Source organism: Thamnophis sirtalis, unplaced genomic scaffold, assembly GCF_051295495.1.
Source record: "Thamnophis sirtalis isolate CommonGarterSnake01/CBP01778 unplaced genomic scaffold, rThaSir2_p1.2 scaffold_2, whole genome shotgun sequence".
Lineage (NCBI taxonomy): Eukaryota > Metazoa > Chordata > Lepidosauria > Squamata > Natricidae > Thamnophis > Thamnophis sirtalis.
The window spans coordinates 71073148-71090133 of NW_028261382.1; the positions used below are offsets into that span (position 1 = coordinate 71073148).

Consider the following 16986-nt stretch of genomic DNA (forward strand, 5'->3'; position numbering starts at 1 on the left):
CATGGACCTCAATTCCCAGAATTCCCCAGCCAATATGCTAGCTGAGGAATTCTGGGAGCTGAAGTCCAGATACTTTCAAAGGGCCAAGTTTGGGCAATGCTGGTTTAAGGGATCACAGTGGGACTGCAATCTTCACTCTCCCTTCCTGATGGGCAATGGACGAAAGCCTCGGATAAAAAATAAAGTCAAACCAGCCCTAATTTTCATTGTTTCATATCGAAACTGCCACATTTATAATTTCCGTGTTTGATCTGTATATGGATGTTACAATAGGATTTTTTTTTTTAATTCTAGGAGTTTGCTGCCCAGATTCACTATTTGACATCCTGGGGGTTGGGGCTTAAATGATTGATTCCATAAATAAATATGGCCAAATCAGAACTATTTTTATTAGGGATTACAAAAAGAATGTAGCAAAGGTGGATTATATTTAATATTGCAAGACTGGTCTTCGCACAAAACTGGAAAAACAAAGAAATTCCCCTGGAACAAGAAATAATAAGTAAGATTCTGACGTGCGCAGAAATGGACAGGCTGACTCTAGAGCTCAAGGACAAAGGTGAGACGAAATACCACGAAATCTGGGACAAATTGTACCGATGGTTAGAAACAAGGGGAAAAAGTAGGGACAGAGAAACATGGATAAGTTCGGAACTGGAAAATATGGTATTAATATTGTACGAAGGTAGGAATTGGATATCCATATGTACTGAGTGTAACAATATTATGTAAGGGATTACTGTGTAGGTAATTTGACCATACATACCTATGTAACGGATATAAACTGTTATTGTTGTAAGATCAAAAAACTCTTATGGAAATGACTATGCCAAAAATGTCACACTATGTCCGTTTTTAATGTTTATCTAATAAAAACCTTTTTTTAAAAAAAGTAAATTTGGCCAAATGAGATGTCTGGAGATTCTCAGTCATCCTAGTCACAGTTATCCCAAAGGTGTTTTTTTTTCAAGAGGCAACTGGGCTTTCTGGTTTTTCTCTGAAGACGTTTTGCTTCTCATCCCAGTAGCTTCTTCAGCTTCTCCACCATCCAGTCAGAGCTGAGGATGCTTCTTGGAGGAAAAGCGAAACATCTTCAAAAAAAAACCCAAAAAGTTCAACTTGCCTTTTGAAAAAAAAACACATTTGGGGGTGGCCAAATTAGGCGAAGCCAGCTGCAGGGTTAGAGCCGTGTGAACCTCTCCTGCCCAAAGGGAAAAAGGGGGAATGAATCTCAGGAGCAATCGGCTTGGGTTCCCCCCACTTCCGCGGGGGAGTTGCTGAAACCCCTCTGTGGGGAGGGAGACTCCCCATTTTATATAAATATCTAAACATACATACAAACAATATATTAATAATATATTAATATATAAATAATATATAAATATGTTTATATTTATACCTGCTATCTTGTACATGTTTGACAAACGAATACGGTATATACAAATATTTTCCCACGGTTTCCAAGATGGGCCTACCTGGACGGATCGAACACTGCAATGTCCGCTCCGGGCCTGTAGAGGTCACTATAGGTACGAGACCGGGCGCGGGGAGCTCGTCAGGCGCCTGCGCGGGGTCCTTCATGGGAAAGGCGTCAAGATGGCGGCCGCGCGGCGTCTGGGGGCGGCGCTGGGGGGCCGGTAGGTGGCGGGTCGGTTGGGAGGGGCGCATCCCAGAGCTGAGGGGACCCCCGTATTAAAATTGCCCCTTGCCCTCCCCCCCGTTCTCCTCCTTGGCCAGCCCCACCGAAAGAGCCCACCTCCACGTAGTTCCTTGGGAAGCCTTGAACTCCAGCGCCCATCATCCCCAGCCAGGCGCTTCCCCTACCCTCAGCAGCCTCTGCCACCCTCTTTCGCGTCCCCCCTTATTTGCTGCTATGGGTGTTGTTGTCCGTCCCACAGCAGGGGGTGGGGAAGGGGGGGATCCTAAAGGAGATTCAACTCATTTTTTCATCGTCCAACTCCCACCCCCCTGGCTCTCTCTAATGTGCTCTGAAGCTGTCAATCATCCCTTTGGGTTCAGAAACAGCAACACAGAAACTCTCCCCCCAAAGGTGCTGAGGCTTCTTGTAGGATAAGGGCGTCTCACCTGGGCTATTAGGAGAGAATAGAGAATACAGAACATGGAAAACAGAATAGAATATAGAATAGAATATAGAATAGAACATAGAATAGAACATAGAATAGAATGTAGAATAGAATAGAATATAGAATAGAACAGAATAGAATAGAATATATAATAAATATACTAGAACATAGAATAGAATATATAATAGAACATAGAATAGAATAGAATGTAAAATAGAATAGAATATAGAATAGAATAGAATATATAATAAATGTAATAGAACATAGAATAGAATAGAATGTAAAATAGAATAGAATATAGAATAGAACCGAATATAATAGAATATAATAGAACAGAATATAGTAGAATATATAATAAATATAATAGAACATAGAATAGAATAGAACAGAATAGAATAGAATATATAATAAATGTAATAGAACATAGAATAGAATGTAGAATAGAATAGAATATAGAATAGAATAGAATATAATAAATATACTAGAACATAGAATAGAATATATAATAGAACATAGAATAGAATAGAATGTAAAATAGAATAGAATATAGAATAGAATAGAATATATAATAAATGTAATAGAACATAGAATAGAATAGAATGTAAAATAGAATAGAATATAGAATAGAACCGAATATAATAGAATATAATAGAACAGAATATAGTAGAATATATAATAAATATAATAGAACATAGAATATAATAGAACAGAATAGAATAGAATATATAATAAATGTAATAGAACATAGAATAGAATAGAATGTAGAATAGAATAGAATATAGAATAGAACAGAATATAGAATAGAATAAAATAGAATAGAATATAGAATAGAATATATAATAGAACAGAATAGAATATAATAGAACAGAATAGAATAGAATATATAATAGAACAGAATAGAATAAAATATACAATAGAACAGAATAGAATAGAATATATAATAAATATAATAGAACATACAATAGAATATATAATAGAACATAGAATAGGATGGAATAGAATAATACAAAATCGAATGGAGTACAATATAGAATAGAATAGAATAGAATAGAATAATATAAAATAGAATAGAATATAGAATAGAATAACAGAGTTGGAAGGGACCTTGGAGGTCTTCTAGTCCAACCCCCTGATGAGGCAAGAAACCCTACACCACTTCAGACAAAGGGTTATCCAACATCTTTTTAAAAGCTTCCAGTGTTGGAGCATTCACAACTTCTGGTGTTGTTTCATTTTGTTTTTCCTAGACAGTCTTGCTGATATCTACTGTAGATTGCCTGGACAGTAATGCAAACATGTCATGCAGTATTTCTCAACCTCAATGAATTTAAAATGTGTGGATTCAGCTCCCAGAATTCCCCAGCCTCATCTTGTCTATACATGACCATTTTGCCCCTTTAGCTGTTCTTGCAAAGCAGAAAGCTGGGTTCCAAAATGTAGTGCTACGCTGAGGGTAAATCATAAGTGTACCCCAAAAATGCCATATTTTTATCCAAAAGATTACTCCTTTAGATTACTTTCAACCTGTTTTTGCAACTTTACATGCAAACAAATACAACCTGCAGTTTGTTCGACATTGTTTTCATTCAGAGAAAGATTGGAAAGGAGAGCAGTAATTGCTAGAATGTTTATTTTTTCCCAGCCATCAATTCTTTAATAGGTCCCCAGATTTCCTCACCTCCCAATGATGTCATTTATTGAAATATTTATTTTTCCTTCTGAAGGGGAATAGTAGTAAGGATAGAAACCTGTTGGTTTTAGTAGAAACATGTTTTCTGTAACACACATATATTATGCCTTATATTTGTAACGTATATGCTTGCGTGCTGTAAGTGCCTTTTGTTTCCTGCAACTGACTTCCTGCTGTGCTATTATTGGGGTCTGTAAAATATCTGGCAAAAGTTAAAGCATGTGATCCTTGCCATTTGAACTCTTACCAATCTCCTGCAATCTATGGGTATGGAACTGTGATGGCGAACCAATGGCATGCGTGCCCAAAGTGGCACACGAAGACGTGTCGCCGGCACACACAGCCTTGCCTGTTTGTCTTCTGGGTTTCTGGTGCGCATGCACGGACAATGATCAGTGCCAAAAACCAGTGTGCGCATGCGCACTGGCCAGCTGATTGTCGGGTTCACATGCACGCCAGAACCCGGAAGTCCGACTTTTCCAGAGTGTGATCCCTTTGCGCGCATGACAGTGTTGAAAACTCTGAGAAGCTAAGTGGTCAATTGAGAAAGATAATGAGATAGCTGAAGGTGATAATTAAGATCCTCTATCCTGTCCAGAGGATAAACTAATTAAGAGACCAGGATTGGGGTTTTATAACATTTCTAACAGTATAAAAAGGGGGCATTCCCTCTCTTGTGTGCTGCATATATCCCTGCATATCCTTGGAGTATGTTGGGAACAACTGACCATCATGTCTTTAAACTTTGATCAAAGATTAAATGCTGATTGTTATTCAAGCCTTCATTAAAGTCTCATTTTTGGCTCATTGTGATTTGGATATATTCTCTTCTATGGGTCCGAACTATTCTCAAATCATACACTTCCTTCCAGTCAAAACTCTGAATCTGTAGGCTTTCAGCCTTTAATGAGTAATCCTCAGTCATTCCTGTTTGGGTTGAAGTATGGGGAATGCCATTAAACTGTCTTAAGAATCAAACTTTGGTGTTCTTAGCTGTATTTTTTTTCCTCCATTCAGCTTTTGTCACTTGGGATTAAGGAGTACAAATGTATCAATTAAACAACAATACCGTTTTGTTACCCCACACAAAGCCTTCCTGTTTCCTGCAGTGCCACAGATGTCAGGTGGGTGTTTTGCTTGTGCATTTTCAGTTCTGTGGGATGAAACTGCTGCTTCTTTTCTAAAACATATTCATGATAAAAACATTGAATGGTTTATGTTTCTGTTCCACATGCCTAATCTCTCACTAAATTAGAAGAATGACATTTTTGCATGATGGGCAAATGTTTTTGCTTCCTTGTGGGCAGAGAGCAGAAAGAGTCAGGGAAGCTCACTGACCCAGACCCAGGTAAGGTGAATGACCCTGTTTCAAAATAATTGATTTTATATTTTTTCCTTCATTTCAGTGAGGTCTCTATTTATTCAGACACAGGACACTCCAAATCCCAACAGCTTAAAGTTTATTCCAGGAAAACCAGTCCTGGAGTCCAGAACGATGGAATTCCTGTCTCCTGCTTCCACCTACTGCTCTCCGTTAGCAAGGTTTGGGGGAGGGGCGGTTGTACACAGTGTGATGTTATTTGGGAATATGTCCCCCCCCCCTCTCTTAGATCTCTGATTAGGACTACCACTGGAGGCACCAAAAATGGAAGATATTTTAGCCCATGTAATCTATTCTTGTAAAGGGGTGGAAATCAGAGAAGGGAGAACTATCCTCTCTCGGTTTTCAGTTTGCTTTTAAGAAATCGATTGTGATTTAACATAAATCTCATTGATATCCAAGAGGAGAAAGTGCAGCTTGATTCTCTTTGAAATCTTTGGGGATCGGCGAATTATTTGTTTGATTTTTAGTTGATATTTATGCTCAGGCTTTTTTCACATGACTGAGGATCATACAAATGAGTTTTCCCTCAGAGGAAAAAAAATAACCTCCTAAGGGATGTGTGGTTGAGCCAGAGGGGGCCGGGGAGGGGATGCCATGCCATGCAGCTGCAGTCTTAATATGTACTTTCTCCTTGTATGCAATTATCACAGTCCTGGATGCAAAGGCCATTTGCATAATTATCAGGCTTGTGGAAGGCTTATGAATCAGTCTTCCAAATTAGCCCACAGTTGGCATGCTCAGCTCTTCATACTTAGGAATATGCTAGTTGCTTATCAAAGATTTAGGGCCTTGACCATAAGTCCCATCTTTATTTACAAAGTTTTATTTTAGCTTAGAAGTCATTGCTGCTAGCACAGGTTCTGGATTAACTATAAAGCAGAAAGAGTTGATTGGCGGTGGTGTTTTTAAAACTCCCTCTGTGTTTTTTGGAAAGACAATGCTAACAAATTTGAAGCAGTTAGGATTTAGGATAACAGTGTTCTAGAAACTGCAGTCATGAAGCACAAATGTGCACGTGTGAGCCAATAGGAAGAAATGGCAGGATTTCAATGAGCACTTTGAATGGTGAACATTGTTTTTCAAAGTCTTCCTTTTTTCTCCCTGGTTAGGCAGCTCTTTCGGATTGAAGGCGTTAAAAGCGTATTTTTCGGAACAGACTTCATTACTGTCACAAAGGTAAATATAAAAATACCACACACGCCTGATAGTCTAAATTACTAGTTATATAATGGACTTTTCAATATGCTGCAGAATTAGAAGACAGAGATGGCTTACATCAATTGAACAACATTTGGAATTCTGCACTGTTGATTTATGTGTCACGTTTCAATTCAAAAAGAGGATTCTTTTCAGTAGTGAAATGTGTTGGGAATTTTTAATAATTTCTATATAAATTAAAACAGTAGGAAAACACTTCTGAAAGTGCGTTTCCCGTAAAATAAAAATATATTTCCTATAAAATTGAAATATAAAATAAAAGACAGAGCCAGTTATGGTGCTTTGTCCTACTGCAGGTTTGCCTAAGTCTGTCTGTCTGTCTGTCTGTCTGTCTCTCTCTCTCTCTCTCTCCCTCCCTCCCTCCCTCCCTCCCTCCCTCTCCCTCTCCCTCTCCCTCTCCCTCTCTCTCCCTCCCTCTCCCTCTCCCTCTCCCTCTCCCTCTCCCTCTCCCTCTCCCTCTCCCTCCCTACCAATTGAGATTGTATTGCCTATTAGGTCGATTTGTAAGTGTTTGAATACTCAAAAGATCAGTTTGCATGTTTTTCTGTTGAATTGATTGACATTAGTCTGACATGTATCAGACCGAGATGAGCAGAGCCACTTGAGATCTAAGAGTGATACGTAATCTTCCCTTTTGGGGGGTTTGCTCAAACCAGCTCCTGACATAATTGATGAAAAGTAGCAGTGTCCTTTTGACTATTAAATGGGTAGGCCCCATTTACAAATCATACTTGACAACTGCAGAACCTCTGTGTGCCTAAAGACAACTTCCTGGAGAGTTTGGCCTGCTGGTAAGAGTCCCAGAAGTTGATGTGAGGATGGTGTATCCAGAAATAGGAATCCAGTAAAGTTTTTTCTTATATTTATGGTCTGTTTTTTTTCTTTCTTCGTAGGAAAGTGAGGACGTGGACTGGAACTTAATAAAGCCCGATATCTATGCAACTATTATGGACTTCTATGCTTCGGGCTTGCCCATTGTTACAGAAGAGGTTCCTCGTACAGACACAGGTACAGTGACAGATCCAGATGCTGGCATCACCTCCTTTGGCTTCTGCCAGAGCGAGGCTTCCACTGCTCCCCCTCCATCCTGCAAAGGTGGGCTCCCTGGTAGAGATATATACGGTGGCATATGTTGAAGGGCCAGGGCAACACTGCAGTCAAAGGCCCCCCTTCCCCTTGGTGTAAAGAAAGGCCAGGGTCTCTTGTCAACATTGTCTGCCATCTTGCAGATTTTTCAACCACAACCTAGAACTCGAGGAATTTCCTGGTACAACAATGAATCAGTGGAACAGCTTCTCTCCAGAGATTGTAGGTGCTCCGACATTGGAGGCTTTTTAAAAAAAATTGTTTATTTTAATTGAACAAAAACACAAAGAAAGAATCATCCTTCATTACATCTTGTAGAAAGCGTGTCGATTGGTTACAGATAACTTTCGTGCATTTCTTTCTGTCATTACTTATAGTTCATATTAGATTATACACTTTAAGTCAAAAATCTTTTTTTATATCTTACTATCAATGTACCACAATTCTCATTTGACTATAATTATTTGAACATGCTTTTACCTCAAATCATTCATACTTAAAGACACAACCACATAATGGCATTCATTAGCTATTTCAAAAAATCCTCCAATAACATTACACCTTTATAGCATCTTTTAAGTAAAAGTCAATTAATAAAATTTCTAAGCCTTTCCACCCTTTTTTCCCCAACTCACTGATTAAAATTTATATCCAAGTTACTTTTACCAATACCATAGCATGTATATATTGTTAAACAATGACTATTAACATTTCCTTATTATTATAATTGGCTAAAAATTATTTACTATTTATGTCCCATCTCCTCTCGTCAGACCCCACCCCCCAAAAGAAAAAACCTTACGCCTTTATAACAATATCTAAATAAAAATTTGTTAATAAAATTTTATAGGTCTTTTTCCCAAGTCACAATTTGCAATTTATATCCAAATTTCTTTTGCTAGATTACCATACATGTATATATCATTAGGCTATATCCATTATCGTTTCCTTATTGCTATTATAGTTAATTAATTGTTAGCAAATAAACATTTGATAACAATCTAAAACAATCCAAGAGTTACAGAATTCCTACTTATTAGTCACCAAAATCAACTGATTTTTTTTATTATCAACTTTCATTATCAACCTACATCCTTCCAGTAACAAAAAATATTATCTCTCTTGACAGTTCAAAGTCACAATCGCATTGAAAAAATGGAGTTATGGCCCTTTCCCACAGTTATGACTGTTGTAAAGTCCCCACAGTAATGAGGTCAAAACTCAGATGCTTCGCAACTGGTTCATATTTATGATGGTCACAGTGTTTTGGGGCCTCATAGGATCTCTTTGCGACCTTCTGACAAGCAAAGTCAGTGGGGAAGACAGATTCACTTATCTATAGTGTTAGTGACTTAAGTCACTGCAGTAATTCGCTTAACAACGGTGACAAGAGTTTATAACGGGGCAAAACTCACTTAACTGTCTCACTTAGCAACAGAAATTTGCTAAGCTCAGTTGTGGTCTTAAGTCAAGGACGATCCACATTTTAATTACTCTTTGCCCAATGAGATAAACATGATTTCTTTTTTTCAGCCCCATCTGAAGAAGACGATGAAGTTGTATTAATGATAAAAGAGCTATTGGATACCAGAATCAGGTACCCTTGTCTGCTGCCTATGCTTTCTATATATAAAGCAGTGTTTATGCTGGCTTGGGAATTCTGGGAGTTGAAGTCCTTCTTGTGCCATATCTGTCACCGGACGTTGGCGCTCATGTTGGCAATCCTATTTTTGTCAACAGCCGCACGAAAAAGTGCCGCTGAGTTTTGTCCAAACCATCCTGTAGATTTGGAAGCCACGATGCTCTTCTTCTGCCTGGACCTCATTTGCCTTCAATCTTTCCCTGGAGGTGATTTCCTGGGGTTCCTCAGGGTTCGGTCCTATCCCCCCTTCTGTTCAATATCTACATGAAGCCGTTGGGTGAGATCATTCGGCAGCACGGGATAAAATACCATCAGTACGCAGACGATACCCAGTTGTATCTGTCCGCCCCGTGCCAACTCAGTGAAGCGGTTGACGTGATGTGCCAGGGCCTGGAGGCTGTCAGGGTCTGGATGGGGGTTAAAAAGCTTGCGCTCAATCCAGACAAGACCGAGTGGCTGTTGTGTTTTCCTCCCAAAAATTTGGCCAGTATTCCATCACTCAGGCTGGGGGGTGAAATTTTACGCCCCTCAGACAGGGCTCGCAATTTGGGAGTCCTCTTGGACCCACAGCTGACCTTAGAACATCATTTGTCGGCTGTGACCAGGGGGGCATTTGCCCAGGTTCGCCTGGTGCACCAATTGCGTCCCTACCTGAACCGGGAGGCACTCGCAACAGTCACTCATGCCCTCGTGACCTCAAGACTGGACTACTGCAATGCGCTGTACATGGGGCAGCCCTTGAAGAGCATTCGGAGACTTCAGCTCGTCCAGAATGCAGCCGCGCGAGCGATTATGGGTGCACCTCGGTACACCCACGTTACACCTATCCTCCATGAGCTGCACTGGTTACCGATTGGTCTCCGGATACACTTCAAGGTGCTAGTCGTCACTTATAAAGCCCTTCATGGTATTGGACCTGGGTACTTGAGAGACCGCCTGCTGCCAATTACCTCCCAAAGACCCATTAGATCACACAGATTAGGCCTCTGGGTTCCGTCTACTAGCCAATGTCATCTGGCTACTACCCGGGGGAGGGCCTTCTCTGTGGCGGCTCCGGCCCTTTGGAACGAGCTCCCCGCAGAGATTTGGATCCTCACCTCTCTCCAGGCCTTCCGAAAAGCCGTTAAAACCTGGCTGTGTCGGCAGGCCTGGGGTCGATTAGTTCCCTTCCCCTCTCGAATCGTGTGGCTGTTGGTTGTTTTAAATGCCCTGTACTTTTTGTTGTAGTTCTTGTGTTTCCCTTCCCCTCCTTTGGGTTTGTGCGCCGCCCTGAGTCCCGCCGGGAATAGGGTGGCATATAAATAAAATGAACCTTGAACCTTGACTAGGAGACCCCTTAAGATAACAAGTCCCCAGACATTCATATGGCCCCATCCTGACCTTGTTTAAAACCGGGCTCTTCCCCAGGCCTTGGACTAGAGTGGGCTGTTGGTTTTGCGAAATTATTTTATTTTTCCCAGACATTTCTCTTTGTGTTGTATTTTAAAAATCTTTTAATAGTGTATGTTTTGCAGAGTTGCAATTGTGTTCGAGAGCTATACATATAATAATAAATGTTGCCGTCCTTACATGTTCACCCTTATTACTCAAGTACCAAATATTTCAGTTAAATTGCTTGTGTTCAGCAAAAAGCTAACCCGAAGATCATCCGAGAGAATTCTTTAAGCAGTGTTCACTTTCTGGTACTTCTGTCAATATTCCTACTGGAATATTTCCAGGATTTTAAAATGCACTAGTGGGGCAAACAGGATGTTCATTATAAACCCCCCTTTTCATTGCAATGAAGTTACTGCTTTCTTGAAGGAGTATTAATCATGTTGAGCTTTGTGTGTTCATTCTTCAACTCTTGACAGCCGAGATGATACATTGGGGGTTAGCGGGCACTAAAAGTAGAGGTAAAAAATGAGGTCTGCCAAGTTAATCCACGAATCCATTGCAGAAGTAAATGGGTTTGAAAAGATCCTGTGTATAAAGGAGTTAACAATTTTTGCATTCATTTCACGCATTGGAGAGAAATACCCCCTCTGGGATTCGGCCCCTGCCGTATTTCAGTTATTTTTCGGGGGGGGGGGAAGGGGGAGTTTGAACAAAGATGGAGTTTTACTGTCCCTGAATAGCCAAGCCGATTAGCAGAAAGATGGTTCTTTATGTTGCTGTAAAAGGATTGGAATGAAGTGTCAAACGTGTTTTTCCCAAAAGGCAGTTGGACTTAGTTTTTTTTCTTGAAAACATTTCGCTTCTCATCCAGGAAGCTTCTTCAGTACTGAAGTAATGAAGGAAAACAGCAAAAAGAACCTTGAAAGTCACTGTTTCTTAGTTACAGAATTCAGTGCATGAACTTTACATATTTCTAATGTGGGTAACTAGTAGGAGCCTTTTCATCTGTTTCAGTAACAGTTCCAGAGCCAGAGTGAGACCAGGAGGGGGGGAGTGCATAAACTGAGCCACTGCAAACTCTCCAGGCCATCTACCTCTGATTGGCACTGAGAGAATGCAGTAAACAGTGCAAACATAACACATTTATGCCAGCTGGTTAAGTTTGTATGACTGTATTTTGCCAGATTCTTTTCTCATAAGGGTCACGTGGCTGAGAGATGGCTCTGGAGTACTCAGAGCAGCCACAGCTTTGCTCAAGATGTCTTAGGGAAAATGTTGCTAATGCAAAGAGAAGTGGAGCTGCAGCAGTGCCACGTGGAAAGTACAGAGATGGGTATGGGGGAAAAAAGAGGAGAGAGGTCCATGTGTTGGCTGAGAATCTGAGCGTTATTTTAAGATATTAATGCAAACATTGGAGCATTCTGTTGTGGTCTGTCGGCGGCTTGCAGAGGTCGGTTGGGGAGGAGCATAGGCCAGTCCTGTAATCTGGGAAAGGCTTGGGCCAAGGCTTTGCGGTGGAGGCAGAGAGGGGGCCAGGTCCATCTGGGAGTTATGTGCTACTTCCAGAGCCTCCAGAGTCGGACATCAGCGAGGCAGAGGAACAGGGGGAGCCTGTTCCCAGTGCGCACATGTGCAGAGCTGCCAGAAGGCAAGAACAGTTGACTTCTGTCGGACTCTTTAAAAACTATTTGTGACTCATTGCGGGTTGTGAATGAATGTAATTCACAATTGTTGAAATAAAAAAGAGGGTTTTGGGGACTAAGCATCTGCTTTTTACTGTCTCAGGAAGCCTCAGTCAGAACACATTTGCTGCCTGTAAGCTATTTTCTCCATTGCAGACCTGCAGCTCTGGGTCTCAATGCTTCTGCCTTAATATTCCTCAGGCCAACAGTGCAGGAGGATGGGGGAGACGTCATCTTTAAGGGCTTTGAAGACGGGATTGTGCAGTTGAAGCTGCAGGGTTCGTGCACCAGCTGCCCCAGTTCCATCGTCACTTTAAAGAGTGGGATACAAAACATGCTGCAATTCTATATCCCAGAGGTGGAAGGCGTGGAACAGGTAAGCCCCTTTGGGAAGGCACCAGCTGTGCCCCACCTGCCTTGTTTATGTTCCCCCAAATGATGGGCAAAAAATTATAATAGTTATTGACATCTTACCTGTTCAAAAGGATCGGGGTTGCTGCCAAGCATGTTTAGGGTTTCCTTCTGGATGTTTGACCTGCTCGGAATCTCTCAGAATTTTCTGAGCAAATTTGGAGGCTGCCTGCACTATCAGGCAAGATGAGAGGGATGCTGGGGTTATTTTAAAAGATGTCCTCCTTCCCGGTCTTGCTTCTCAATGCTGGTGGTGGTGGGCTCTGATAGCCTTGGTGTAACTTCCTGCCTGCCTGTTGCTTTTCAGGTGGTGGATGATAATGAGGAAAAAGAAGTCAAGTCAACCTGAATCAGGGAAGAGCCCCGGACTGTGGGCAGAAATTATGTGCCATGGTGGGTTTGTCTACATTGGCCCAAATGCAGTTTCTTTATTGGGCCAATTCTGGTTTTGTTTCACTGTGTAAGAAAACAAGCAAATAGGAAGAGTGTGGCCCGTCTTTGCTTTACATCAGGGTCTCCAACCTTGGCAACTTTAAGCCTGGTGGACTTCAACTCTGAGAATTCCCCAGCCAGCAAAGCATGGCAAAGTTGCCAAGGTTGGAGACCCCCTGCTTCACATGAACAAAAAGAAGAAAGCACACAGAATAGGCATGTTCCCAACAGTTTCTAAAATACATGCTTCCTCCCTTGGATTCAAATATTTTCTGAAGTATCCAATTATCTTCCTGAATATCACTTATCTATTTATTTGGCAGGCTCTCTCAATTGCTGGAGATGATTTGGTCGTGGAGGAATTCCTTTAAATAAAAACCTTTTCTCCAGCTACTTAGATTACAAAAATAATTTTTTAATTGCGCTCTTCTCAGGAGGCTTAAATTTGTAGTTTTCCTTTTTTTTAAAAAAAATGCCCATGGGTTTAATGAAATGTCCATAATGCCACTGTCATCTACCTTATTTGCATAGAAACGATCTGATAATACTTTGTTCCAAAATTCAGCAGACTTCACTATCCTTGGTGATCTCAACGGAGCCAAACGTTCTTTTTACAGTCGGACTAGATTTTTTTTTTCCCCTTGGAGCCTGAGCACACTTACTGAGCACACTGCTTTGGATGCAGAATGATGATCTCACGTGTGAAGTTGAACTTGTCCAGAAAAACGTCTTGAATCTGTGGCGCAAATGAATCCATTTGCAAGTGCTGCTTGGTTGCTGCTGAGGTGTTTATAGATGCTGCGATTGTAAGGAAATAATTGAAGGGTGTCGTGGGTCCAGTAAAGTCCATCAAGTGCAGTTTTGGAGGAACACGTCAACCGAGGAGCAGCTAGGGGTCTCTTTAAAGATGAGACCCTTTCTGCAGGACACTATAAAAAATGGCTCAGCCTGAGGGGGACAGGCGTGTAGCTTTTGAGGAGGGGCCTTTCCTTCTTCAGAGCCATCCTCAAAGACAGCAAGAAGTCTTGGGGAATGGTGGGAGCCATTGAGGAGATAGGCTGACCCATCCGTTGCTCAATTAGGGCTTTGAAAGAGACACAGCAAGGTTTTATGTGCTGCTTCCACCTGTTTCTGGAAAATAAAAGGACAATATTGCTCAAACGTGCTGTGAAGTAGCTCCTTTCCTTGAAAAGCTTAGCAGCTGAGACATGTCCCTCCTTGTAAGGTGACATTCCATTGAGTCCTGGAAATTTGAGACGGCTGATTTCAAAGGTTTAAAATCAGTTTAAAGTAAAGCAATTGTGAATGTGGCCATTCTAGAACTTTGCCTACGCATTGTGAATAAAGACGCTTTGTGGCTCAAACTTGTGCTGCCTTTTCGTGGCACGAGTGCCATCCTTTACTTGCGCCGTAGGATGGAGTACTGTACAATCTACAAATTAAAAGACTGCTGGCATTGGGTTAACTGGGATGTGGCCCTCTGTGTGGGTAAAATTGGTTGCAAATGCGAAGACTGGCCACATGTCTGTTTTTTCAGTGCTGTACAGCCGAACAGTTGCTGGAAGATTGGTTCGAAGTCGACCGGCTGTAATGACACAAATGGTACCACAGTTGTCAGGGTTCCAAATAACATCCACAAGTAAATCAGAATCCGAGGCAAAGGATTGCTCAAAGTTCCCATTTATTAAGGGAGCCATCTTGGCACATCTGGGAAAACCCGAATCTGAAAGCTTCCCAGTTTCCCCTACCCAGTTGAAAGTTTTAAGACTTGCCTCCACACCCACTAGCCCATCCCATGGTCCAATTTCCCTCTGCCATGCTGGCAGCTTCCACCCATCCAGCTTTCTAGAAAGAATGTTGTTATGGCTACATATCATTCCTACAATCCCCCCTCCGATTTTCCCACAATAGAAAATGCATAGCAGAATAATAGAAAGTGGGGCAGGCCAAAGGTCCAAAGGAAAATATGGCTGCAGGCCTGACAACAGTATCTTCGTGGCCTGGGACAAGTATTCAAAGAAGCTGAGGTGTGGGGGGGATCCCTTCTTGTCTGGGATGGGATCTGGCTTATTTTTTTAGCCACCTTGAATCTCTTCTCTGGGAGGCTTTTGGAGAGAAAATAGCTCTTCCCTTAAACATCTCTGCTTCTGCCAAAGCAACATTATATCCCACGTGATACAATCAGTAAATGAAGCCTTTGTGATGGCAGGAAAATAATAATTCAACATTCTCCAAGAGGCCTGGATTGCCACAGCGTTTTCTGGAAGGTGGATAGCTGAAGCTGGCCAAAGCCAGCTTGGGCTCCACGTGTCAAACATTTGGAAAATGGCTAATTTGATTTATGCTGGCATATTACTGCCTTTCCCCCCCCTGTCCCAACAAGGGAAACAATTCTTTACACATTTTTTTTGTTAAAAAATTATCTATCATCATCTATCTATCTATCTATCTATCTATCTATCTATCTATCTATCTATCTATCTATCTATCTATCTATCTATCTCTAAAATATCTATCTATCATCTATCTATCTATTACCCATTACCTGTCCTAGTTTCTGCCAACCTAGCAGTTCAAAAGCATGTAAAAATGTAAGTAGAAAAATAGGAACCATTTTTGGTGGGAAAGGAACAGCGTTCTGTGCGCCTTCAGCATTTCGTCATGCCGGCTACATGACTATGGAGATGTCTTTGGACAGCGTTGACTCTTTGGCTTTGAAAGAGGTGAGCACTGCCCCCTAGAGTCGGGAACGACTAGCACGTATGTGCGAGGGGAGCCTTTACCTTTACCTAGAGTTGTTGCATTCAACAATTGCCAGCAACCTTGTCCTCCTTTTCTAGCTGCTGCCTGCCCTTACCTCCAGGTCACCAAAGCAAACACTTCCTCCTGTGCAGGGAACTTCACCCCCCACCAAAGTGTTTGTTCTCCTGTCCGCTTCTATTTGGATTGTTCAGGTTGAGTCAGCTGCCATCCGCATCAGGACAGCTGCCCAGCACACGCCCTCCCGGATCAACCTTTAAAGGACTGGCACCACCAGCTGTGTTTGTGGCTTTTTAAAAGTTGGGGGCAGAAGGGCAAAATAGAACAGAATAGAATTCTTTATTGACCAAGTGTGATTGGACACACAAGGAATTTGTCTTTGGTGCAGATGCTCTCAGTGTACATTAAAAAAAAATCATCAGGTATAAAAAGATATAACTCTTAGTGATAGTCAAGATTACTAATAAGCTATCAGATCATATTAGGAAACAAATAAAAACTATAAATTGTAAAGATACAAGCAACGTGGTTATAGTCATAAGTGGGGAGAGATAGGTACTAGGAAGGAAGAGAAGAATAATAGTAACACAGTCTTAGTAGGTAATATGACAGTGTTGTGGGAATTATTTCTAACAGTGTGAAGGCATTTGGGAAAAAACTGCCCTTGTGTCCAGTTGTTCTGGTGTGCCCTATAGCTTCGTTTTGAGGGTAGGAGTTGAAACAATTTATGTCCAGGATATGAGGGGTCTGTAGATATTTTCCCAGCCCTCTTTTTGACTCGCGCAGTATACAGATCCTTGATGGAAGGCAGGTTGGTAGCCATTGTTTCTTCCGTAGTTCTATTATCTGTTGAAGTCTATATTTCTCTTGTGCTCAGAAGACTTGAGAAGTGGGAAGAAATGAGATCTTGGTCTTACATATATGATTGGGATGGGGATAGGAATAGGAATAGGAATAGAATAGAAGCTGGAAGGGACCTTGGAGGTTTTCTAGTCTAGCCCCCTGCTCAAGCAGGAGAATCTATACCATTTCAGAGACTGGCTTCCCAGTCTCTTCTTAAAAACCTCCAGTGATGGAGCGCCCATGGTTTCTGGAGGCAACCTGTGGAACAAGAAGCCATTATCCTTAAATCATGGGCCCAGGGATGTCTGATGAAAACGGTGGTTCCATAATGCACAGCTCAGCTGAGCAATTGAAGTCCAGGGAGAGAGCGGCTGTGA

General features: G+C 41.5%; 1 protein-coding gene across 2 annotated transcripts; it reads left to right on the forward strand.

Moving 5' to 3' along the window:
- Nucleotides 1–1562: 1562 nt before the first annotated feature.
- Nucleotides 1563–14370, forward strand: NFU1 (NFU1 iron-sulfur cluster scaffold). Of its 2 annotated transcripts, XM_087706046.1 has the most exons (9): nucleotides 1563–1637; nucleotides 4792–4898; nucleotides 5181–5316; nucleotides 6268–6334; nucleotides 7270–7384; nucleotides 8996–9059; nucleotides 12365–12539; nucleotides 12882–12967; nucleotides 13572–14370. In XM_087706046.1, the coding sequence occupies exons 1-8, from the start codon at nucleotides 1597–1599 to the stop codon at nucleotides 12921–12923; spliced, it is 747 nt and encodes a 248-aa protein (XP_087562172.1). In that variant the 5' UTR covers nucleotides 1563–1596; the 3' UTR covers nucleotides 12924–12967; nucleotides 13572–14370. The 2 variants fall into 2 exon arrangements, with proteins under 2 accessions (XP_087562172.1, XP_087562171.1); XM_087706045.1 differs by having other exon boundaries at nucleotides 12882–14370.
- Nucleotides 14371–16986: the final 2616 nt, after the last annotated feature.

Coding starts and splice junctions, on each gene's coding strand:
- NFU1 (XM_087706045.1), top strand. CDS start 1,597: ATGGCGGCCGCGCGGCGTCTGGGGGCGGCGCTGGGGGGCCG. Junction 5,317..6,267: donor TACTGCTCTCCGTTAGCAAG/GTTTGGGGGAGG, acceptor CTCCCTGGTTAG/GCAGCTCTTTCGGATTGAAG. Junction 12,540..12,881: donor AGGTGGAAGGCGTGGAACAG/GTAAGCCCCTTT, acceptor GTTGCTTTTCAG/GTGGTGGATGATAATGAGGA.